This window comes from Corvus cornix, chromosome 11, assembly GCF_000738735.6.
Source record: "Corvus cornix cornix isolate S_Up_H32 chromosome 11, ASM73873v5, whole genome shotgun sequence".
Lineage (NCBI taxonomy): Eukaryota > Metazoa > Chordata > Aves > Passeriformes > Corvidae > Corvus > Corvus cornix.
Window position 1 is genome coordinate 3,979,057 of NC_046341.1, and position 25,083 is coordinate 4,004,139.

A 25,083-nucleotide genomic window follows, 5' to 3' on the forward strand; every position below is an offset into this window, starting at 1 on the left:
AATAGAATTAAAATATATGGAGATCATCCAAATAATATGCTAACACCTACAAAGAAGAAGGCACAAGAGTGTACCCACCCTCACAAAGAATTCAGCAAGAAACTAAAATAATGTGTTTTTCTCTTCTAATTTAAGGGAAATGAAGGTAAAACCACAGCAATAATTAATGAGGCAAAAAGAGCCTTTAGATTAATGTAGCAAGTTAGTTTCCCCAGGATCAGCTATTGTTTAATTTTTACCAGAAGTTAAGGCTGCAGGCATATGATCACAATTCTCAAATAGAAGTAAAACAATATTTAATGGTATTAGTAACTTTTTAAAAATGTAAATTAGTCAACAACCCATTGTGGAGGTACAAAAATAATTCATCAACATCTACCAAGTTTATTAATAATTAAAATCACCTTAATATGTATGTTTCTATGGTTACACTTAATATGTTTAGAATACAGAAAGATCTTAAAACAGTCCCAGGATTCCCCAGCTAATACGAAGAGCAGAAATGGTTTTGAAATTGATCTTTAGAAAGAATAGTCACGTCATTTCCACTGCAAATCATTCAATTTCAGCCAGAGAAATCAATGGGCAAGAAAACAGATCTCTCATCAATTAGGACTGCTTCTCTACATCTACCACTTTGACCTATCTTGGGAATTTTCAATTGACAGCACAGTATATCAGCATTAAACTAAATCTACAGAAAAATAAATATTAGAGAAATTTATATTAGAAAATTTGGTCACTAAATCTAGCCCTTCTGCAGTACCTTGGAGAGGAAGAGGTAGAACTGAAGCGTAAAACCACCCAATCAAAAACCCCAAGTTCAAATGTCCCCAGCCTCCAGGACAACTCCTGCACATTGAACAGCTCAGTTTCACCTGCAAACAGCGGATGTGTCAGCCCAGCATCCCAGGGGAAGAGCAGCAAGGAACCAACCTAAAGTCCAGCAGCCCTCTAAAACACAAGAGAGCAATTCTCTCCAAAAGAAGTCACACTAGAGACAAGGGACCTCTTTCTGAGCAACTTTCAGAACTGCACAATATTCGGGAGCACCCAGAACTTCCCCAGAGCCTTTTGGGGTTTATTCAAGGGTTTGTACTTGGTGCAAGACTGTGGCTCCTTCTGACCAATGCACTTTTCCACCTATTTCAATAAACAGACATTATAACATCTCCCTTTACACTACAGGAGAACTGGAGATGCACAAATTATCGGAAATGGCAGAAGTAACTGTTTAACTCCATTTATCTGTGGATTACACACACCATCGTGATGAAGGAAAAGGGACACCTAAATTCCCCTGAAAATGTGGCCTTGGTAACTTCAATCTCACTGCTTTCAGAAATAGCTTTTTGTTTCTACCATTGCCTACATGCTTTTGAAATGCAGAACGACTCTATAAATAATAAAGCAATATTTGAAGACAAATAATGAGTCAGACATTCCTCACCCCTTCTCTCTGCTTTCCAGACACATTTGAATGATAGAAATTGTATTTGGAAGAACAAGAGCTTAAACTAGACATGGTTTGTGGAAATACAGAACTGCAAAGTAACTATTTGTGCAGCCACCCTGAAATGTTTCTGTAGTGTGTTTTCTTTACAGAGAGCAGTACAAATAATTCAAAGATGAACCAAAAATTACACAGGAATGGCTCGGGGTCATTCCTGGATACATTTGCCCCTGGATTCTCCCTGCAGTGGTGATCGATGCCATCCTGTACAAGCATCAGAAACCCTCAGGCATAACAGCAAGGACACCCTTTCCTTTTGTCCTCCACATCTTGTGTCAATACACAGAATATCACAATGCTTGACGAAAATTATCAACGAGCTCTAACCTTCAGTACTGTTAAATTGCTCTGCAACACTCTAATCTTTTCATTACTTGTCAGTCCCTTGACTCGTTTTGGATGATCTGCAAACTCTGTCACTGCAATGTCTCCTTTTCCAGATAATTTCTGTTGTGTTAAACAACATAAATCACTGTATAAATCCTTGAGAACACCTATCGGTATAACGTTCCCTATGGAAATCTATTTCCACACTGATGTTTCAATCATTTTTAGCCGAAGGAAGCATTTCCTCTCAGTAGAGAAACCCATATATGGTTTATTGATCAGATTTATCTACACCTTCAGCTTCTCCACAGATCTTAATACATTTAGGAAATATGATTTGCCTCAGAAAGATCCATGTTGACTGTTCACTTCATGATCGTTCCAAAGTTTATCTATTCCAGTGACTGCTACAGCTTGGCTTTGACTGATTGCCTGGTGGAGGAATGGCACTCAGTGGGCTCTAGTTCCAAACATTTTTCAAGGCTTCCAAGGGTGCTTTTTAAAAAGAATGGGAAGGATGAGACCCCCAAATTCCAGAGCAAGTGAAGCCAAGGGGCAGGAGTAGTTACATGCCACAGCCAGGAGTTAAATCCCAGCTTGAACTCTCTATAAACTTGCTTTTTTCCTATTTTATAATATTCATTTTTTTCTCTTTTGCTCTGAATCCATTTCCTTTGAGACTTCATTTGGAAATGCTCCTTCAGACTCCTGTCCCCTTCCTTCAGTGAGAACATCTGCAGTGTGGCACGGCCTCCCTTCTTTCTAAAATACTTCAAGTATTTACGGGTAGTTTATAGTTTTCCACTTTGACAGGACTTTTGTTTTTTGAAGGGAGGTTGGGGATTATGAAGAGCTCTCTTACAGTCTTTTTGATCCTCCAACAGAAGTAAAACTGTTTGTACGAACTGCTTACCAGGTATTTGGTTGTCACCCAGATCTATGAAACTCAAAATCTCCTGACTGTAGTAAATTCATGACTGAAACCAATGGCAGATCCTGCTCCTAAATTCTGTGCAATGAGATAATTTTTCTCTCTCTCTTCAACATAACAATTTCTTACTTTGAAAGCTACTGCATAAGGATCTACATGGTTCATTACACAAGTAACAGGGAGTCCCTCCTTGAGAGAATGAAGGACAAAAAATGACAACTGAGCTGTATTTTGCCTCTAGTCTTTGATTTAAAAAGCTGACGGGGAAATTTTGATCTAGTTCTAAAAATCTAATTAACTCTGATGTCCAATAAAAATTTTAGAAAACTGTTCTTTTGAAAAGCATGTGAAGAAGAATTTATTTTTTGTTCTTGGCTCTGCTGCACAGGACTCGATTGTACCTGTCTCCACCTGCTATAAATTATACACACCTATGCATACACAGAAGCTACCATCAGGGAACATGTGCTTCATTTGTTCCCAGAATTAAAAGGCTCTTCGGGATGGGAGTTTTCAACATGAAAAATGTGGTCAAAGCTTGTTTTCTGGTACATGAGAAAAAGAGCTGGTGGGCACAAACAGCAGCAGCACATCCTGAACTCATAGCAGGTGACTCTGAACCACATCTGTACCTCTTCAGATGAAGAGTTTGGAATTGCCAAGCTTCCTGGAATCTTGGGGATAAACACAATCAATTTTCTACTACTTACAAAAGTAACTTTCTAGTATTTACAAAGAACATCCTTCATCAGTCATCCCCTAAAGGAAAAAATATGTGGTTTTTAACATTTCTCATTAACAGATAATTACACTTTTTTTTTCCAAAGCCTTATTGTTTCATTATTCTGTTTTTAAATTATTATTGGGGGTTTTTTTTAAAGAAAAAAGAATATGATTTATTAACTAACAATTAGGATTCTCATAAGAAAATTACTTAATGCAATAATGATAGTATAGGAGTTTGAAGAAAATAATCCATGTATAATAAATTCTATTAATTCAAATTAATTTTCATGTTCCAGTGACCCTCAGCAAATTCAGGTTTGCCCAACAGCACAGTAATACTGGATGGAGTTGATTCACTATGTTTTCCTATTTGCACACTTTCAACATGTTCTGCATTGCCCATTTTGTTGTTTGAAATTCATACAGATCCTCACAGTCTTTCTTTTATATAATTAGCAAGTTGCCCACTGCAGACATTGCTTTTTCCATGTGTCTGATTTAACTCTTATTCCAACCCTACAACAGCTTCTCTAGGAACATTTAAGGGCTTCCTTGTCAAGTAGAAAAGGATCTGTTGAGGACAGGCTGTTTTGCTAAACACCTGATTCTTTAGTCTGATCTCCTGAAAAAAAGAAAAAAAACATTTACATGATCCATTTAAAGTATTTTGGTTATTTTGAACCAAACTTGACCAAAAAACATCCAGCATACAAGGTTCCTAGAAGTTCCAAAAAAATCGGGGCAATGCAGACTGAAGAGACCTATTGGAACCTGCAGAGACAGAATGGAAGCAAGAATTTCCATTTTTCACATGTATATTCATTGCCTGCTCAGGTCAACTGCAGCTCCAGGATTTGCTCCCTTTTATCCTAGCTGGAAATGTCAGGAGGCAGAAAATAACCCCAATGGTGCTGAGGAAATTATTTAAGGTCATTGTGCTCAAGGTGCTATCACGGATAAGAGCACCTGGGTTTGTTGCAGGGAACTATTATTTGTAGGAAACCAGCTTTCATCACTTCAATTATCATGAAATACTTGTAGTATATTGTAAATCAGGCTTGGACATGAATTCTGTTAAATTAATATAGTCCTTGAATTCAAGCTGTAGTCAAGCTCAGCTACATCTACACTGCTTTTTTTTTTTTTTTTCAATTCCAATAAGTAAAAAATATATTAAGACACATGTTATTGGGTTATAGGGATCACTACTACTTTCAATTTCTGGACTTCATTGTTGAACAGATTCCTATTATCAAATCCATTCTCAAGCTCAATTGGAAATGTAAGCTTAATAGTTTCGTCCATGCTTTGTAGAAATGAAAAGAAAAACTTCTGAAGCTGTTTGAACCTTGATGAAAATCCTGTTTGCCAAGTGCACTTTAAAATTTTTCCCTAAAAATTTATAGAATAAAGTAGAATTTGATATGTACATGATCAGCATAACTCACACTTCCTTCAAGGGTCCTTTTTTCCCCCTGCAATCTCCCAGGAGGGTTGTCCTTATCAAAAATCCTTTCCCACTTTGATGGGAGAATTTCTGTCAGCTTCAATGTGCTTGGGGTCAGGCAGTGATACAGGAAAGTGAAATGCTTTAGTGTGCCCTTCCAGACTCCATGGCCGTGCTGAGGGATGAGCACAAGCTTACAAAGGCTTGTCTTAAACTGCAACTCAAGTTAAAGAACATTACTAAAATAATGCCCCGGCAAAATTGTGCAAATATTTTAACAGCCACTTCAATTCTTTGACAGAATTTGTATAAATATTTATCCCATGTTATCCACCTGCTCTTCAGGAGCATGAAGCAGATGGAAACATGGCAGGAAAATAAAGTATGGAAGAGCAGCAATGCAATGGATATTTGTGGATAGAAAAGCAGCTGAAACTGGGAGACTTTCCAATGACAGTGAGAAGAACTCACAGCAACAACTTATAGATTAAAATGGGAGAAAAACACCTACAAAGCCAACAGCACTGACCAAGAGAGTTCATGAAAGTCTGAATACGTTGTACAAGTCATTTATTGCTGTGCACCTCTGGAATGTGTGTGTGTATATATCTATATATATATGTATATTATGTGCATATAAATACAGCATGGAGGGCATGAGTCCTGTGTTTAAACTCCAAAGGTGTAAATTCTAATAATCACCAAAACTTCATAAACAGCCTGAGAAATTTTAAGGAACATCGTGGCCAAACCAAAAATCAAGGCTCTTGCTAAGTTAAATACAGAACTTCAGAAAGCAGGCTAATCCAAAAATACAGTTCTCTGAATTCTTAATTTGCCTTTGTTTAAGCAAAGTTTCAGTGGCAGAAAGTGATTTTTCTCTTTGTGAGTCATTTTAGAGAAAGTGGAGTGGTCAAACTAGTCTTCTTTTCCAAACACAAGCAAAAGGAAATTGCTTAATAGAGGGGTTTCTGTGATTAAAAATTTTAGGGCAACAGTGAATCATTGATTGCAATGAAATAATTTACATTTTAATATATTTGACCCTGAAAGAAAAATAGGTCGAGTAGAATGACATTAACTTCAAAATTATGTATTCCAGCAATCTTTTCCAACCTCAGCATTCCATGATTCTGCCCTGTAGACTATGGCTCACGGAGTCCATTTCTGAATTCAGCCAACAGGGTTGCACAGTAAATGAAAAAGATGATAAACCAGAAAGGTTAAAAAAGGTGCCTTTAGAGGGCAGCTGGAAAAGAGCACCAGATGTTTTGGAAATGAGAAGGGAAAATGTTTCCTGAATTAAAACACAGCTGTCATTATGGATAATGGCATCGTACTCCTTTATTCACTCCATTGATCTCTTGCTATACATCACCCTAAAATGCAAGAAAAAAACCCAAAAAAAACAACCCAGGAATCATCCATGTATGATAAAAGCAAGGGCAAAACACAAAAAGGTTAAAATTCTCTTCAATTAACCATTGAAGAGAATCAGCAGTCAGAGAGAAGGAAGAAAATTACTGTTGTTCCCTGAGTGACAGCTATTTACTCCACCTTACAGATGAGCCATATGTAATACATATAATTTTTCCTTCTGGAAATGCTCTGCCAACCATCTTTACTTAATACCATTTTAACAAGCCACAGCTGGTAATATCAAATTTGTCGCCAGACCAGTCTGCAAAATGCCTTTATTAAAGTCTTTCATTAATGAAAGCACCAAAGTTGACAGTATGACAGTATTTAGTTTGCAAATTGGCAGGGATAAGTTAATTTTGTTCCTAAAATGTCATTCACTTGGATATTGCTTTATATTATATTATAAACTTGCTAACAGCTGACTGTATAACAAGAAACCAGAGGAATTATTTGGAATAGAACAGGAAAACAATCACATTTGAAGCAGTATGAATCAGTTCACAGCTATCAAATAAATATCTTAATTGATTTAAAGGAAGCTCTGTGGTTGTGTTCTCTCCCCTGACTTTGATATTATGCAGTTTTTATGTTTTTACTGGTAACATATTAACACAGCACTCTGCTAAATAAAGCTGGATAAGTCTGGTGCATCTCTCATCCCACTTAAACTAAAGTGTTACTCTAAGTAGATTTGTAGGAAGAAACTTTACAAATTAAAGGGAATAAGAAAGCAGAAATCCTGGGTCCAAATATCCTGTTCTACCAATCCAAGATTACAGAATTAGGATCTACATCTTGTTAAGTTTAAAATTTGGCCCTACTAAGAATGCAGAGACCAAGTTTCTGCTCAAAAATATACATTCAATAAGAAAATAGATTCTAGAAACTGGGCAGGTTGAGTGGTTATTCCAAACAACTGAATTAAAACAAGACAGAAAGAAAGCCAAAGCGGAAAACAACAACTTCCCATCAGTCAACTCAGGATAATAGGGTCATTCTGGAAGACTGTAAAGATGAAAGTTATCAAAACATCAGTCTGGTTCCATGAAAACCAGAGGGAATGGAGTTAGGGGATGGCCATTCTTATTCTCCATCCCTACAGGGGGGTTTCTGGCTGCTGCTGTCAATGTCGCTCCCCATTCACAGTAAAACCAGGAACAGACTCACACCCTACACATGATCCTTAAAACCTCAGCCTGGGAGTGTATTTGGGGTGAGAAAGATGGAATGGGCCTGGACTTTTGGGGAGATGCTTCAGGTTTGTTTTTTCACAGGTGATTATCATTAACCAGTTAAGAAAAACAACATCATGGAAAGGTGTCTAACATTGGGCATCATTAGGTGAGATGGTTGTTATGTCTGAAAATAATCCAAACATTTTAAATTTGAACCTACAATTAAGTTAGTGGGCCAATGAAAAATTGCTTGCCAGGGTTTTATTTCATCTTAGTTACTTTACACACGCAATTTTCTGGCAGGACAGATTTTTTTCTCACCTCTACCTTAATTCGCAACACAGTTTAAAATTACCAAGTTCTGAAACCAAGGTTAACACAAAGTGTGGCAGTTAAACTGCAGCATACTTTGCTGAACAGCTTTAGAGCAGAAAATCTCTTCTGTTTGCTGCTTTCCTTCAGGTCATTAACATGATTTATTATGAAGCAGGAAATTAGGTACTGGATATATCAATACTGTTCAGAAAATTCGATTCCATCATTGCCATATAACTGCTTTATCTCCAACAAACTTGTAACCATAGTAACTAGATTAGAAAGTACTCCCCAAATGTTTTAAAATTCTTTTATTCTTATTAGCAACATCAAACACTGAAAAATAATGGTAAATTATTATTTTCCAGTTTTTACAACTCATGTGTGATTCTTCTGAAAGTCTTAAGTAAACAAGTGAATTCTAACAAATTTTTCAATAAAATTCTATCAGCTGAAAGAAAACAAATGTGTTCTGTTGGAATTGCTTATGTGAATGTCAGTATTCTTAAAAAAGAGAAGGTTGGAGAGAGACCTCTCAGAAAAAAGCAACAAATTTAAAGTGCTGTTTTCACTTAATGGTTTGTTAGGACATCAAATACATATCCTTTAATGAAAATTAATATGCTGTAGCTTAATAATTCATGTACTTGCAATGAAAGCCCTTTAATTTAATGGAGTGCTGCTCCTTTCATTACTTTCCTTCTGAGGTAGGTTGGTGTTTTTCCATGAAGGTCAGGACTGTGCCTTTCCTCCATACAAGCCATGAATTTAATCAGATGTTAAACTCTGACACATCTCCAGCCGCCCGTTCAGGCCCAGCTCAGCAGGGTCTTACACATCCTCAGGAGCACCAGAGTGGGAGAAAATCTCGAGGTGTCTGTTCTGTCAGGATCAGAAGCAGCTGTATTATGCAACTGTGATCACATATTTATCAAATTTTGTGTTCCCTCCTCAGTACTGCTGTTGGAAATTAATTCCTCTTCTCCGGGTACCAGAAACTTTTCTTTTAATCTTATGCCAAAATTTATATCCATTAGTCATTACACCAGTGTATTCCTTTTGTTTAAATCACCTGGATTTACAGAAAATGCTTGTGCTAGGCCAAACAAATTGAGCTCATATATATTTCTGCCCAATCTTACTGTAGCTCTACCACAACGTGATTTTTCTCTAAACCCAATCTTTGTTTCTTGATGGATTTGAAAGAGCTTTATTTATTGCCTAAGTACTATACATAAATAACACCCTTCTCCACCTGTACACTTTTTTACCTTGTTTGCTTCTTGTTTCTATATCCTCCTCTGTGGATATGCCTTTCCCACATGGAATTATAGATATATTTTAGCAGAATGCTCTCCTTATAAACCATCAGACATATTCAAGAAATCGGAATTCCTTGTGCCTCTGTAATTCCATCTTCTCTCTGACAAAGTTCCTCACGCACTTCTTCAGCTGTCACCCAAACATTCTCATCTTCTGGACAAGTCAGAATTCTTGCTGATGACCATGTCCTGTTTTCTGAGCATACTCTGGCAGAGCACAATCACTGCATTTGACATGGTGAAGATTTTAAAACAAGCGAATGGATATTAAAACATAATTTTTAAAAATCCAGTAGATTTTTCCTGTAGACCCTTGTCTAGTTCCATCATGAGAAATACATTCTCTTGCTTCCACATCATTTTAGATTCAGGCTGAGAATTGGGATTCAGACCTTTCCCAGCTGAGCAGTGGATAAGCAGTCACACAGATCTCTCTCGTGGTGTTGGAAAGGTTTTGAGGTGTTGCTCCTCTTTCTGCACATCATTCTCTCCTCTGTGAGCACACAGCTTTATCTTCCAGGCTCGGACACCCATCCTTGCCAGGTCCTTTCCTCCTCCCCTTCCCTTTAGACTCTGCCTCTTTTTCTGCCTAATCTTCCAGTGGGACCAAAGCACTTCCTAATTCAGCTTTTATTTCACTGTTGCTCCTCTCCTGTGTTTCTCATGTCTTCCTCTAGCCTATGAACCTTCTCTCTAGGTTCTCTTCCCAGGTTGGCAGATCATGATCATCTCTTTTGACACTTCAATTTTTTGCCTGAAGTTTGACATTTTTTACAGCTGCTTCTTTAGTCCATGACAATTCTCTTCTGTGAAGCATATAATTTATTGTATATAAATAGTTGCACTAAGATAGCCACTCAAAAATAGCAAACTTCCAGCAGCTTTTTACATCCAGTTTTCTTCAGCTTCCTCCCCTCTTCAAGAGTTTTTCTATTGCTGCTTTAACAGACAAGATGCATTTGCTCTTTGCCTTAAATTCACATCTCAGAGGAGGAAAAAAAAAACCCACTTCCTCATAGATCTTAAAGATTTTTGCAAGCCTGGACCACTTTTAGTCTTGAGTTTTTGCTAGGATCAATCCTGCCATGTAACTGCAGCTAACAGTCAGATCAGAGGCAGGAAGTATAGGTAGTTTCTGATCCAAAATACCTGCTTCATCCCCACTCCCCTTACAAAAAGAAAAACAGACATATAACCATAAGAAAAATTTCTTATGGGAAAAAAAAGTTTTGCATTTAATTTATTCAGTAATTTCCTGCAGTCTCCTGTGTACGTCTCTCTGTGTTCTGCCCTTCACTGAGCATAAAATGTCCTGCCAATTTTCACCAGGCCACTCATGGTTTCCAGATTTTACATGCCAACAATTACAATACTTATTCTTATGCAGGACAATTCCTTTAAATGAAAGAATGGAATCCTTGATTCACCATTTCTTCATCAATAACATGCAGGGCAAAGCCTCTAAACCTGGATGAACACAGTCTCACTTTGCAGGTGTCCTCTTCTAATGTGTGGAAAAAGAGCTGGGATTTGTTGACCATCTCCACAATTCCCTTCCTGCTCTTTGAGCTCTGCATTTAGTGTGAGGATTAAATTTCAAAAAGCACCATCATCACCACAGTTGCCAAAAGACTGTTGTGTAGATGCACAGAACCACCACTCTAAACATTAGAGTGTCTTAGAAAACATTTCCATGGTGTAGTGGAGAATAACCTGTCAGTGTAAGTACAAAATAATCCTGCATCCCACTGTTTTGTACTTCATTTGACTTGATGTGGACAAATAAACTGGAAAGGTAACATATGGAGAGAGACTAAAAACTGACTATCATATCCCTGTGCTCTATCAGCAAGAGCTAAACAAAACACATCAATAACAGTCAAGAGTTTTAGCCTGGGCCATCTGGTCACAAAGGCCCACACTATCCAGATTGTATTAAAATATTTTATTCTCAGTGTTTTCCCTCAGGCACGAAGCATGATATGCAAAATCTTAAATCCTGCTAAAAGGTGAGATTCCTCCACCTACAAACACAGCATGTCTATGATAGTTATTTAATTAAGACCTACCCTAGTGAAGGGTGTGGAAACAGCAAGGCAATAATCCAATTCCTGAGTGGGAATGCTGGAAAGCCAGTAACAGCACAGAGAACAGACTCTACACATGTACTTCCTTGTTAAGCTAAATACTAATTGGAGTTTTTGTCATTAATTTGAACAAAACAGTGTTTTCACTTGTCCAGTGCAGTATCTCCTTCCTGATATATACATAAAAAACCAAACTTCATTAATGAAGTCCTCTAAAATCCCTATTTTTTTTTCTGTATGGTATTGTTTCCTAGCTGTGGGATAAAACTCAATTAATTGTTCTCCCCTTGCTCTCTTCTTTCTGCATATCTGCCCTGCTCCCCATTAAGTGCTAATCAGCATTTCACCTGTTGGCTGCTGCAATCACTTCCAAACAACTTGTGCAACTCCAGCAAACACAGCATGAGGTGGAAAGCAAGAGGAAGTCAGGAGAGATGAATAAACTACACTGGTAATTTTCTAAAGCAGGGAAAAGAAAGGGAAAATAAGAAAGAAAGGGAAAATAACACTGCAAACTTGACTTCCACGTGAACATCCAAACAGGACCACGTGGCAGGATCAAACAGAACAGTCATATCTGAAATTATCACTATCATCTCTTTCATTCAGTCAGGATTCCTTCTCATTTTTAAAATTCTATTATAACCTGCATTTTATTCATTCTCTGGACGTTTTTTCTCTTTCCTAAAACACCACAGAAAGCACAGCTAATCTGCAATGTCCTTCTGCAAGGATTACAGTAGAGCAGAGATGGCAAAGCTGAGGTTCAAGAGAAATCCATGCCCAGCAAAAGCTGTGATCCATCAGTCCATGTGGTGCCCTGCTGAGGCTTCTGAAGATGAGCCCCAAAATATTTTGAAAGAGGAAATAACCACATTCCTCACACCTTACAGAAGTGAGCAACTAAGTGATTTTTTTAAAATTCATGGAGCTATGGAAAGTTGACAATAAACCTCTAAATTTGAGGGAGGGAGATGAACAACTTTTTCTGCAGTTTGCACAGGATCTGAAACAGGTACAGGAACCAGTACTCCGGGTTAGTACAGACATTCATTGTAGTTAGGAAGACCTCAGAGTGTATCTTATGAAGATCTGTGACAAGTCAAAAAGACCTGAAGTAATTGCTTTTATTTTCAGCACTGATTTTGACTGAATTTCTTCCCTACCATCAGTATGTCTGAGACTCCAAACCTTTTGATTTATGCTTTGTTGAACATTCAGTCGCAAATTACCATAGTTGACCTAGAATATGTCATTCCATTATTTTAAATACCTGTAAAATTTTTGTATCCCCTGACACATACATAATCTCTCCTTCTATTTGCAATAGACTCCAGCCAAAATAATCATCTGGATACCTAAATTAGAGCTATGATGAAAAAAAAAACATAAAGGATTGTAAAAATTATGACAGCTCCAAGTATTTCAAGGTGCTGATCTCTTGCAGTTCCTATAATTTAAACATTAGTTGAGGACAGGATTCTCAGGGCCTTTGAAAAATAGCCTGCCAGATGCTCTCACATTTCTGTGTTTGTACATCCTCTAAGGCGCTCGTGATCCCCAAGTAGCACTTCAGGAATGACAAGCTGCCAGGGAAACATTGCAGCACAAACAGGGCCAGGTTTGTGTCCTTGTGCCTAAGGAGCCTCAGTTACCAGAACTCTCATACTAAACTCCCAATAAAAATTTCTTAATGAAGGAACTTCTACAGAGCCACTCAGACTGCCTGAGATCCAAAAATTCAGTGTTCGCAAGCAGAAGGGATGGAAGAGGGTGGGAAGAAATCTGGGATATTACTACCAATGTGATAGGCACTGCAGAACTATAAGAGCAATAGGTCAGTTACTTAATACCAAAATTTAATCCAGTTTTTGTTGACTTACCTTGCCAACTAATCTGGGGAATGGAGGTCTTTGATTTTCAGGAATTAATATTGGAGTTGCCAAAATAGCCCTTTTTTGTCTTGGAATTCCAAGGTTGCCTTCTAGTTTTAAGATTTCCTAAAGAAGAAAAAGACCAGTTAGAAAAGCTTCCAAATATTCAGTAGTTATTCCCTTTCCCTGCATCTTTAGTCAAAATTACCATGAACCACCAGATTCTAAGTTTAGTATTATACATTTTCCAGCAATTAGTGATAATATATCAAACCATGTATTTAATCTCTCAGGTTGCTGCACTTATTTCAGTAACTGTAGACAGCCCATATTAATTTTGTACTCATGTAAACAAGTTATAAACCGAAGCAGGTGTGTCTGTAATCCTAATCTGATGACTGCTTAAATCATAAGCCTTAAGCAAGGTCTGGGTTACCTCAAATACTTGCACAAGACCAGTAAAAACCACTTCAAATGTCTTTACATAATTTTCACATCATCCACACTCAGTCACTTCTCAGTCCAGGCTTTCAATCAAACAGAATTTAGAGTGAATTTGCAAACACAGTCTGCAGGTAATGAACTCTCAATAAACACCAAAAGCTTGTAACTTCAAATTAGACACCAAAATCCAGGTGTAACTTAAAATATGAGCTAGTAGGTTATTGCTGTTGGGAGCTTTGTGTTGGGGTTTGCTTTCTCTTAGAAAAAACTTCGTGCTGTGCTGTCAGAAAGAACAAAAGTAGAAGTGGTTTATACACAAGACTTCTTTTTCTGATGCATTTTCTGGAGTGTTTCTTTCTATCTGAGCTTCAGGGAGCTCAGCACTTTATGAGCTACAATGAACTCTCCACAGTGGCCTCTGGCCCCTGGAAAACTCTGCCCACCACACCTTTGCTCTCTTCCCTTCTGCTCTCTGATCCACTCAGTGCTCTCTCTGCAGGAGCTGCAGCTTCCTAGAGACCACCCTCCTTCCTTTGCTTCCCCCTACAATGTCTGCAATTCTCTTCTCCAAGCACAGTTACTACCAAGGTCAGAAAAAGCCTCTCCCTATCTCCCAAAGCTCTCCCCATGGTCCAAGCATTCTTTTGGAAGAGAAAAAAACAACAAAAATCCCCACAAAACAAACAAACACCCACAAACAAACAAGCCAAAACAAAACCAACTAAACAAAAACCCAACAACAACAACAAAATACAGATTTGTAGTGTATTGGGAACTGTAAAACTGAAAAATATTTCGATCACTGCTTTTCATTCAGGTTGCCATGAGAGTTTTATAAAAAAATCACAGGTTGAATTAAATGTCTAATTCCAATCAGGCAGTTATATCCTACAGATAACACTTTGCTCTCTTAATGCAGAAACTCCAAACCCCTAAGTTTTCAGACAGCTCTGGAATCCATGTTGTCATTTTAATAACTGACTCTTCATTACATAAGGAAAGCTCCATTCCTGGGCTGTAATTTTATAAAACTTCAGAGCTGAATGAGTTTTCTTGGTGGCAAAATCTGGATCCATCAGCCAAGATCTCCACAAGCTGCTGCTGCCTCCATCTGTTTCAATGCCTCCCGTCTAACGAGCCTCTCACCAACAAAACTCTGCTCTACCTCTACAGGTTTTATCATCATTTCTCAAGTTTGACAACAAACAGCAGCTGCAAGGGAAACTCAAGTTTTCACCAGTTTGCTTTAGTCATGATAAAGTCAAAGAGCAGCGGGAACCATGCAGAGAATCTCTTCTTGCAATGTTGCCAATTTTCATAACTTTTTAAGGCTCCCTCTGGTAGAGTTCCCAGCTCTCCCAAAGGCTTTGCCATTTCTCTCTAATCTTTCAGTCTGAAGGCCACTCGGGTCCCTTTTTTTGTCTTTCAACTCCTCTCCCAAGAGAATTTTCCTTAATAAAAATTCATGAGAAAGTTCAAGATAAAAACATTTGAAGTGTCAAGTGAAAAGAGCTGAATCCTGACCAAAGGCAAATGCACCAGGCAGTAAAGCTTTCAAAATCACTTACACTGTAAACACAGATGGGCTGACACGTGCCTGAGGTGATCCTGAGGAGCAATAGCGACTCCCAGGATGTCCATAAGGAAATCCCAGTTCTTTAGCTCAGCAGCAGTAGCATTTATCTGAGCACACCTTTCACTCCTGCTCCTACTGTCATGGTCTTCCTTCAACTCAGGAAGATGTAGGGCAGAACTCCCAGGTCTTTGCAAATGAACACATCTAGATTTGCTTATCTTTGTGTCATAGAATGGTTCGGATTGAAGGGGACCTTTAAAGGCCATCTGGTCCCACCTGCAATAGGCAGGGACATCACCCACCACATCACTTTTCTCAGAGTCCCATCCAACATGGCCTTGAATGTGTCACATTTCTTTCTGTGATAGGTTGAGGAGCAAAAGGAATTTCCAGATTGTTCAATACCTAGGTCCCACAGTTGCTGTAGTTATAGACCCATAAGCAATTAACTCATCACTTTCCCATGACAGGTTATCCTTCCACTTTCCCAAAGGTTCTCAAATGGAAGGAAAACCCAAATTATATTCAGTGAGTCATTAATATAAAGTGAAGTTCTAAAGGAAAGCAGTAGGATGGTAAGACTTAAGGCCTTTAAATCCAGATTTCTGAGCAGAAATTCAGAACAAAAAAATAGTAAAGATTATTGTCTTTTGTTTCTAAGACAATTTTCCTGTTTTATGGAGAAGAAAGTTCTGCAGATTGGACACAGAAATATAACTATTTCTCAGAGTGTGTTTCATACTGTTAATACTTCAAATCTCACTGTGTTTTTCTAAATAGTGATTTCTTGGGGATGATTTCTTTCTTATCATCCCCTGTTGTCTAACAGCAATTACTGATTAAATGAGTAGCCAAAAGCACCACTAGGGAATGCAGGTAAGCAGAGGAGAAGAAAAGGTCAAGAGTACTTCACCAACACGTTGAATAATTCACTGCTCTTTGTGGTTATCATAATGATTTCCCCATTTGTAAAGAACAGGGAAAAAGGAAAAACATTTTGCTTAATGCCAAGCAGCTGCAACTGCAGGTTTGATCCTCAGTCAGTGTAAAAGCAGAAGCCAAGGAATCTGAAATTACATGCGCACTGAACACCTGACTCAACAGTTAAAGCACTAAAGAACTCTCATTCATGGATGGATATATTATATATATAATATCTTTTGCTGGATCCACCTGTGCAATTTCTTGGAGAAGCAACTCACAAGGCATATAAAATTACTCCAGATAGAGTTGGTAATTTTGCTTCAAATTTTCTTAAAATATCAGGCTGGCACTATCACAGGAGCCGTCTTTTGGACCTCTCCATGAGTGAACCCCACAAAGGAGTTCTCTATCATCTTTCCTGGAATCAGCTGATCAAAGACTGCAGCGGCTACAACAACTCCAACCATGCCAGGAACCTGGAGAGGTTGGAATGGCCTGTCCCAGGTGGATGTGTCCCACCAGCACCCAGAGAGCTGATGGCTGTGCTCATATCTGCTTCTCCCACAGCTGCTGCCTCATATGAAATACAGAAACATCAAGGTGTGTGCCCACAAACACCCATCCATAGGCAAAATTTAAAATATGTATAATATCATGAATACATGCCTACCTAAAAAAAGTGCACCAAAAATAAAAGTTTAATCTTTTTGACTGTTTTGGTGCGTTTTTTTAAACAAAGATGGTAGGTGAGGAATCCTATCAGGTTGGTTATTTTTACTACTTAAGTACAATACCACATTTGTGATCATTATATTTCACATGGTCAGTGAAATACACTTTTCATGGTCAGTAGATTATGATCAGAATCTGTCATACATGAAATCCCTATTTGTGCTTGGTCTTTGCATATTAAGTGCTTTAATTAATTAATTTTGAGTTAAATATTTTTAAATTGGATGCTAAAATTAACCCATCAGCCCAGATACAAAAATCAAATTCCATTATCAGTGTTTTCAATTGTTCAAAGTAGTTTATTAAGAGAGTTGTACCCTTCCCAGTTAAAAATTCCCCAGTTAAAAATCCCAATTTATGCTCCCCTTTCAAACTTCAAACCACCTGTACGCCATAAGAGTTATCTTTCCTGTGTTTACTGTATACTTTTACAAGTGTTTTAAGATGTGTTGGATGTATTTTAATACTTTTTTAGGTGTTTTTACTTGCACTTTGGTTCCAAGGCCAAAAACCCCAGTTCTGACAGCCAGCAGCTATTTTTAGCCCCATAGCCATTATCCTGTAGGCAAGCTCCATGGCAACCTGAATTTTAATGAGGGCATTTTAGCACCCTTATCTCAACTAATACCACCCCTCTGACAATGATGAGCCATTGGTGGACGAAGATGATCCATCAAAGGGAAAGCACCAATCACTTTATACTGAAGGGGCGGGCTGTGGGCAGACTGTGGGTGGACTGGGGGGTGGAGCAAAGGCACTATAAAACAACGAGACAGCGAGGTGGTCCCCCTCTCTCTCTGCAGGCTAGCTGTGGTGGGTGTCAGTGCTGGGCATTAAAAGCCTGACTCCTTTTAAGGAGCCTTTAGTAATTTTTACTTTTGGACCAGCCAAAAGCCAGCCCAGCACTGCAAGTTCTTTTTCTCTACCTGAGGTCTAGTGCTGTCTCAGCCAGAAGATCTCAAATCCCTGCGCTCCTGGGGTATACCATCTCTCGAGCCATAGGATCCCAAATTTTTATATTTTTCCAATTTCTGTAATTTTTCAATTTTTCTGTTTTCAATAAATTATTTTAATTTTTAACTAAGAGTTGTCTCATTTCTCACAGAATCCAACTATCATTTCACTGCCGCGATTTCATAACCAACTTTTACACCCTCTTTTTGACTTCCTTAATTTCCCCTTCTAGACATGGAATCAGCTCAGCCATAGTTTAGCTGATTCACTGGCAATAAAGTTTGATTCTCTGTTCAAAATAAACAAGCACCAAACGTGGCCTCCTCATTTTTCCAGTATTTTGGCTAAACTTTAAGTGAGAGATGCCAGTCTTCCCAAACTACAAAGCCATGCAAGTTGCAATTTCCCTACATCCCTCGAGAACTCTCCTCTTTGTTTTGTTTTTCTTTCTTTTCACCAGGGCTTCTTGCAGAGCTTGAATATTTGAATGAATGGCCCAGTCACTCTCCAGCAGCACAAACCATTACTCTTGGCAAAGAAAATTTCATTAGAACTTGTCATGGGAATAAGGTGGCTGAATTCTGGTATCGATTTGTCACAATAAGGGTTGGAAACACTACTGGAGTGGCAATCTGTAATCCACTATGGTGACCAGAAAAGTGCTTGAGTTTCTTGTCATTTATTTGGTTTTATATATGAAGGTTGATGGTATAAAATGGGGTCAGTCCTAAATAGGAAAAATAAAATTAATTGGATGCTTGTTGCAAGCAAAGTTCATTTGAAATAGGGAATGGGATGTGGTAGTCTGAGGTATTTTGGTTTTCCTACAAAATAACACCTCCACAAAATGCTGAAAAACCTCCAACACAGGGGAACTTAAAGAAACAATTTTTATATAATTCTCAGCTGAAATTTTAAATCGCGCTGTAGTACTTAATTCCTTTATGTATGTTATTTCTATCACCTGAATACTGTTATTATCAGCAGTATTGAAGATAATTATTTCTAAAGTATGTGCAAAACCAGAAAAAATATTTTCTCATGTTGGTAGTAATATTAAAAAATCTATGAAATGTGCTGGAACTTCACTCGTAAGTTAATGAACAACTGTTTAAACAAATAATGAACTCAATGAATAAATTCAAGAAATGTAAAGGTCAACGGCATTCACACAAACATCTGCTCAAAAGTAGTCTGTCCTCAGTGCCCATAAACTTCACCCTAAAAATCACTTTGTGTGCTTGTGAAGAGCAAACCCAGCTAAAATACAGCTGACTAAGGGGAATTGGGTATTTCAGAGAACAAAATCTTCTAGGCTTGTGAAGTATGGTCAGATACAACATCTGGGTCATGGAAATTGCTGGTGAAACTTGATTTAATTAATCTGGGTGTTTCTACTCCTATAATTGTTCCGTAAGGGGAGAGGCAGAGCCTCACACTGTCCAATCTGATATATTCATTAACAGCAGAGACACCTGGTCATCTCAGCCCACAGCTTTGCTCCTGGGCCATCCATCTGCCTGGGCCAGAGGTATTTTTATAGGATGGAGGCTCCTGTTACCTTTGGAGGAGTCAAGAGCATAGGTGAAAAAAGTTGTTCTTGTTCAAACCATTTGGTCACGTGTTAGTCAGAACTATTTTAGTGCTAATATATTCTAGAGTATTTTTCATGCATAGGTGACAAAAACTATGGTGGAGATACATCTGAATTTTTGCTTTGTGAAATAATTCATTCAATTATTGCCCTGAATTTCTGCAGTATCTTTTGTGATGGAAAAATCCTGTTTCTATCCAAATATAAATTTCATTTATCTACACACATGCCTTATTCTGTGGCAGGGAAAAGTTTTTCTATGATGAAAACAAAGTACCATTAACTTTGCTTTAGCCATGGGAGTTACCTGTACTGAGAATAGTACATTTTTTTAAATTAACATTTCATGCTTTTTTGTCATCATTTAGAGAATGTTATTCTCGTTTTGAACTATGTGTGAATCACCCCCTCTTACAGGAATCTCATATTGGTTCAACACTGCTCATTAAATATAATGAGGTGTCCCTTATACACAAACAACCAAATATGCTCTGACTGCCTCATCTGTCAAACAGCACTGAAATACAGGCTTGAGGAGGAAGACAATGGGCTGACCTTCTGCCTCTGTCTTCACCAGGATACATTAGCAACACATCACTTATCACTGGTAAAAATACCCTTTTCTCCATCTCTGCCGTGCTTACACTTGTTACAAAACAAACAAAACCAGACTGCTTTTACAGCTTGCCAGGAGAAATGAAAAAGTCCTTAAGTTGTCTCAAAACCCTCAGCACCTTAAATAATGTAACTGAAATAAGGAAAGCATTTGTTGATGCCATTGCCAAGGTATAAAATTCTTAAGAAAAGTGCCCTGTAATAAAACCTCACATTAGAAATGGGAGGTTTTGGGTTGGTTTTTCTTTTCTCATTTAATGAAATCATCTGCTTTTGGGTTAGCTACCAAATTGCTACTGAAAATAGTACCAGAAACACAGTGAAGATCTGAAGTAATTAAAACCTTTAAAAAATATGAATCTTTTGAGACTTAACCAAAGCCACATGGAAAATACATTGCACAGCATGGACACAAGGCCTTTACTTCTTGCTCTCAATATTCCTGCTCTCAATATTCCACTGAGTGGACTAATTTCTCTGCTTATATTGGAGGAACCCAAAACTCAAGAGAGCCTCTTTAATGCCCAGGAAGGAGAAAGAACACATAGAACACATATCGCAGTTCTAGGGCATGATAAATGAGTCAAAGAAGAATTTTTTGGTGGGGCAATAACCTACATGAAGCCACAAAATCTGCAGATCAGTAGCACGCAAATGACAACTCCAAATGTGGAATAGCACAAGCAGCCATGAACAAGCAGTTCCATGTTCCCCTCCTGGGATATAAGGACAATTTCTAATAAAGAAATTTATTTCTTATGTAAAATATTATTCATAGCAGAAGTTGTTTTACCTTGGAAAACCGGCTTTCTGTGTCTTGCTGCAGGGCAGCTGTAAGTGTGTGCAGAAAACAAACACATTTTATACCCATATTCTGGGTTTAAGTGCTGTGGAATTCACTGCATTATAACAGTGCTGCACAAAAGCAATTCCATGATACCCTAAAGCAAAAATAGTCTATGTTGGAGCCATGTGTGCTGCTTAATGGATGGAGCAGCTGCAGTCCCAGGCCCCTGTCTGAATGGACACATAAACCACATTTCTTCCTACCTCCTACAAGGTTCCAAGCTGGGATTACAACTGAAACCTTCTCAGTCCTGCTCCCCAACAATTTCTTCAAAGTTTTATTGCCACATATTCCTCATTATCCCTCAATTCCTTTATCATCATTATTCCCTTAACCAAAAACCCGCAGTCATCCCATAGAATCATGGAATGCTTTGGGTTGGAAATTAAAGATCCTCTTGTTCCACCCCCTGCCATGGGCAGGGACACCTTCCACTAGCCCAGGTTGCTCCAAGCCCTGTCCAGCCTGGCCTTGGACACTTCCAGGGATGGGGCAGCCTGTGCCAGGGAAGGATTTCTTCCTGAAATCTCATCTAAATCTACTCCCTTTCAATTTAAAGCCATTACCTCTTGTCCTATCACTACGTGCCCTTGTAAATTCAAATTCCAAACAGTGATTATTTATCTTGCTATTCATTTCTGAACTCTATACAGTCCCTTTGTTCTTCCTGTCACCTCCTGAATTCCCAAATAGCAACACACATTCTCATGCTTCAGCTCTCAGTGTAATTCTGAAAGTCTCCTTTTTCTTTTGCATGTATTTCTTCCTTAACACTCGCTTGGAGTTTGTTTCTTGTGAACATTGATAATAAAACTCTACCCAAACTGAAGTAATCTCAAATTTTACTTTTTAAAAATATTTTAAAACTTTTTTTTTTATTTAATGAGTACCTTCTGTCTTGGCATTACCACTTGAGATTATCAAAGCAAATAGGGCTTTATTTACCTGATCTTTATCTGACAATCAGATACAGACAAGAAAGGTAACAGCAGTTGCTCATAATGTTGTATTTTAACCCCTGCCTTTCCCCCAGGAGCTGACAAGGCATGCCAGCAGTACTGCAGCCAATGGATTTGTATCTCTCATAGAACAGTCTGGAGCTGGTGAAATCCCACCAGAACACTTCCAGGATCTGGCTCTCCCCTGCCCTTTTCTCTATGCACATCCACACAAGCCAGTTCAAGGAATCCATAAATGCTGTCAAATCCCCACAGTGGCCTTTTCAATTCAGCATGCATGCTGGAAGCAGCAATTCCAGGAGTGGAACAGCACACAGAAGCCCAGTTAAGCTCCCTGCAGACCCATGGGTTCCAGACCTTCCATGTCATTATTTCTCACTTTAAATAAAAGCAGGTCTTTATTTAGAATGAGAATTGATGTCACGTTGGACGGATACACACATTAAACATTATCTCTTGCTTCCCTCACCATCTATCACTAATCTGTCTGTCCAGAAAAATGCCTTCTTTTCCCATGCTATAAAATCCTCAGGAGGGAATGAGGAATTCAGTCCTTGGCCTGAGATTTCACAAAAAGTACCACAAAGAAATCACAGTGCAGACACTGACTGTATGTCCTACACCCTGCCCTGTATATTTTGGCCACCTGACCCATGCAGGTGCATCAGTTGGGCACCTCCAGATGAATCCTGCTCTTTGCACAGCATTAATCACATAGAGGAGACCCAGTTATGGATACATTTCCATTTACCTTATGCTGAAAAACAAAACTAGATCACTTTTGTTAAGAGTGTGATAAGTCTGTTTCTAGTTGGAGCAATCAAGGACAGTTTAACTGGGAGGAACTTTCAATACTTTGCATTAGAACTGGTACTCTCTTGCATGTATAATATTGCAGTCATGTCCCTGCACAACTTCCTTCCTCCTTTCCTCCTCTACTGACTCCTAACAAAGGTAATGTTGCCTAAGACTGTAGAGCAGGGCTGCATTATGTTTAGATCACAATAAAAAAGTCTGGGTATATTCTATTAGGCCTGACTATGCATGCAGGGTGCTCTCCAGAGCTGCCTTCCTGAGCTTTCCTTACAGGAGCTGCCACGCTGACAAATGAAGCTGTGGTCTGTGATGAAGACAAAATGCCCACTTAGATCCAGGCTACAGCAAAGCTCCTCAGTCACCAGGCTGGATTTCAAATTTGGTCGAAAGAGGAAATGTTAGTGGATTAATCCACTTCACTGCTTGGTGCAGCTACTCAGAACAAATTAATTAATGGGCATTACCTGAGTCCAAAAAGCTGAAACCATAGTGTATTAACCCACTTCACAATTTGGGCTATAGTTTTACTCTTCAACACAAATTAACAGGCAGTAACTGCCTGACAGCAGGAGCTTAGCTCTGTTGTGTGGCACAATAAAGAGACAGTGCTGTAGCACCTCGTGGACAGCTCTTCATTATCACCTGAGTGCTGCTGGGCTTCGTGCTGCACTTTGGCTGCATTTTTCAAAGATGAGAATACAAGACCTAAACATGACCTGTGTTATTTGTTCCCACCACAGAGACCCAATTAAATTCACAGGACAATGCCTCTTAGTTCCAAACCTTTCATTGGTCTGGACAGTCTCAAAGACCCACATAGTATTACTAAAGAACAGAGTACCCAGGTGAAGTGCTGACTTCAGTGAAAGCTCTCTAAAAATTCACATGCAGTAAACCAATATTTAAAAACTATTACTTCCAAGACCCATAAAAAAACCCCAGTCATTCACTCAAATTTGACTTCTCGACTTAATTCCTGCAGAAATTATAAAATATGCTGGCTAGAAATAGTAACAGTGTTTTGGTTTTTCTGTATACATTTTGGGGTGGAAAATCAAAGCTCAGCTTTTTTTGCAGAAGATTCCCAGAAGAAAAGTGGAAAATGTAAGATGGAGACCCAGACACAGGCTTGGACATCTTGGTGGATTCTCACATTTCTCCTTAATCACATGCTGGCAATTAAGTCTAGTTCAGGAAATTCAAAGAGTGTACCTGTCAGGAATCAGAGGCAAATTAATTGCTATACTGGAGCAGATCAATGATTCATGAGCTGTAACATCAAGCTGCTAACAATATTAATTGCCACATACTTCAGGGAGAAGAGCCTAAAATGGCAGGATAATAGTTTACAATGGTTTGAGGGTGTTGTTTTCTCTGGATTATACCTGCTGAAACTAAAGCCAAGAAAGCCAAGTACACTTTACAGTACATGAAATGTGACATGATGGCTCCCAACTGTAAATCATTCGAATTCACATGTTTGAATCTGAGCATCTTGCCCAACAACCTGCAGCCAGAGGAGCACAGAAATATTTATATTCCTCACTTCACACCTGCTGACCTTTAACTGAGCATCTCCATGGTATGAGAACAGTCCCCACCTACACAAACACCAAGTAAACAGATTTTATTAAAGTTTCCTGGCCAAGAGAAGACAGATCCAAACTTACTCCCTGGCTGCATGTCATTTGCCTGGCAACTCCAGCGCTACTTGTGTGTGTAGCATTGGCCATAGGCTACCCACTCTGTGTTTCTGAGCAGTGGGAAGCAGCATCCAAGGTTATTTAAAGGAAGTGATGCTCTCAAAGCTTTCAGAGCAGGGCTGGAGCACTCCAGTGCTCCTTGTTAACTCCAGTGCAGTGACTGAGCAGGGACAGACAGCCCAGCAGCCACAGCGTTCACAGGGGACAGAGGAGACACAGGTTCTCTATTGTTCTAGTAATTGCTCCCACAGACCTTCCAGTGAATGCTGTTATTTTACCACTCACACTCCACAGATCTGAAAACCCCACTCAGGTCCTGATTTCTAATCCAGTGTGTTTCTGAGGAAGAAATGATGCATTCAAATGTATTCTAAAACCTGGGCTCTGACCAAAAGAGATTATCTACCCCTTTATTTCCACTTTACCTTTTGTTCATATTTCATATCTGTTCAGTTCTGTCCAATAAGTTCTATTTTTGTACATTTCTTGCTCCCAAAGTAACTGAAGTCATTAAAACCAGACTTGTGATGTCTGCTGCCTTTACTGACATATTAGAATTTAAACAGGACAATTCTAGAATTGAAAACCTGGGTTCTCACAGCTTGAGGTAAATCAGCAATATTTCTCTACCCCTCATAATTATCCATCAAGCAGCCAGCCCCAGAAGAATCTCAACTGGACTGTATTTAAATGGCTTTATGAATTTGTAAGATGGATTTTTCAGTTCTCATTGCACATGCCAAGTACAAACGTCCTGCCTCAAAACGTGACCAAAGACCA

At 38.7% G+C, this 25,083-nt stretch overlaps 1 protein-coding gene across 2 annotated transcripts in view; it reads right to left on the bottom strand.

The window, feature by feature from the left end:
* Positions 1 to 25,083, bottom strand: part of CDH13 (cadherin 13) — a 447,757-nt gene that overhangs the window by 246,566 nt on the left and 176,108 nt on the right. For both annotated transcript variants that reach the window (XM_010403504.4, XM_019288275.2), the window contains exon 4: positions 13,149 to 13,265. In XM_010403504.4, the coding sequence (XP_010401806.1) occupies positions 13,149 to 13,265 (117 nt within the window). The remainder of the gene's footprint in view (positions 1 to 13,148; positions 13,266 to 25,083) is intronic.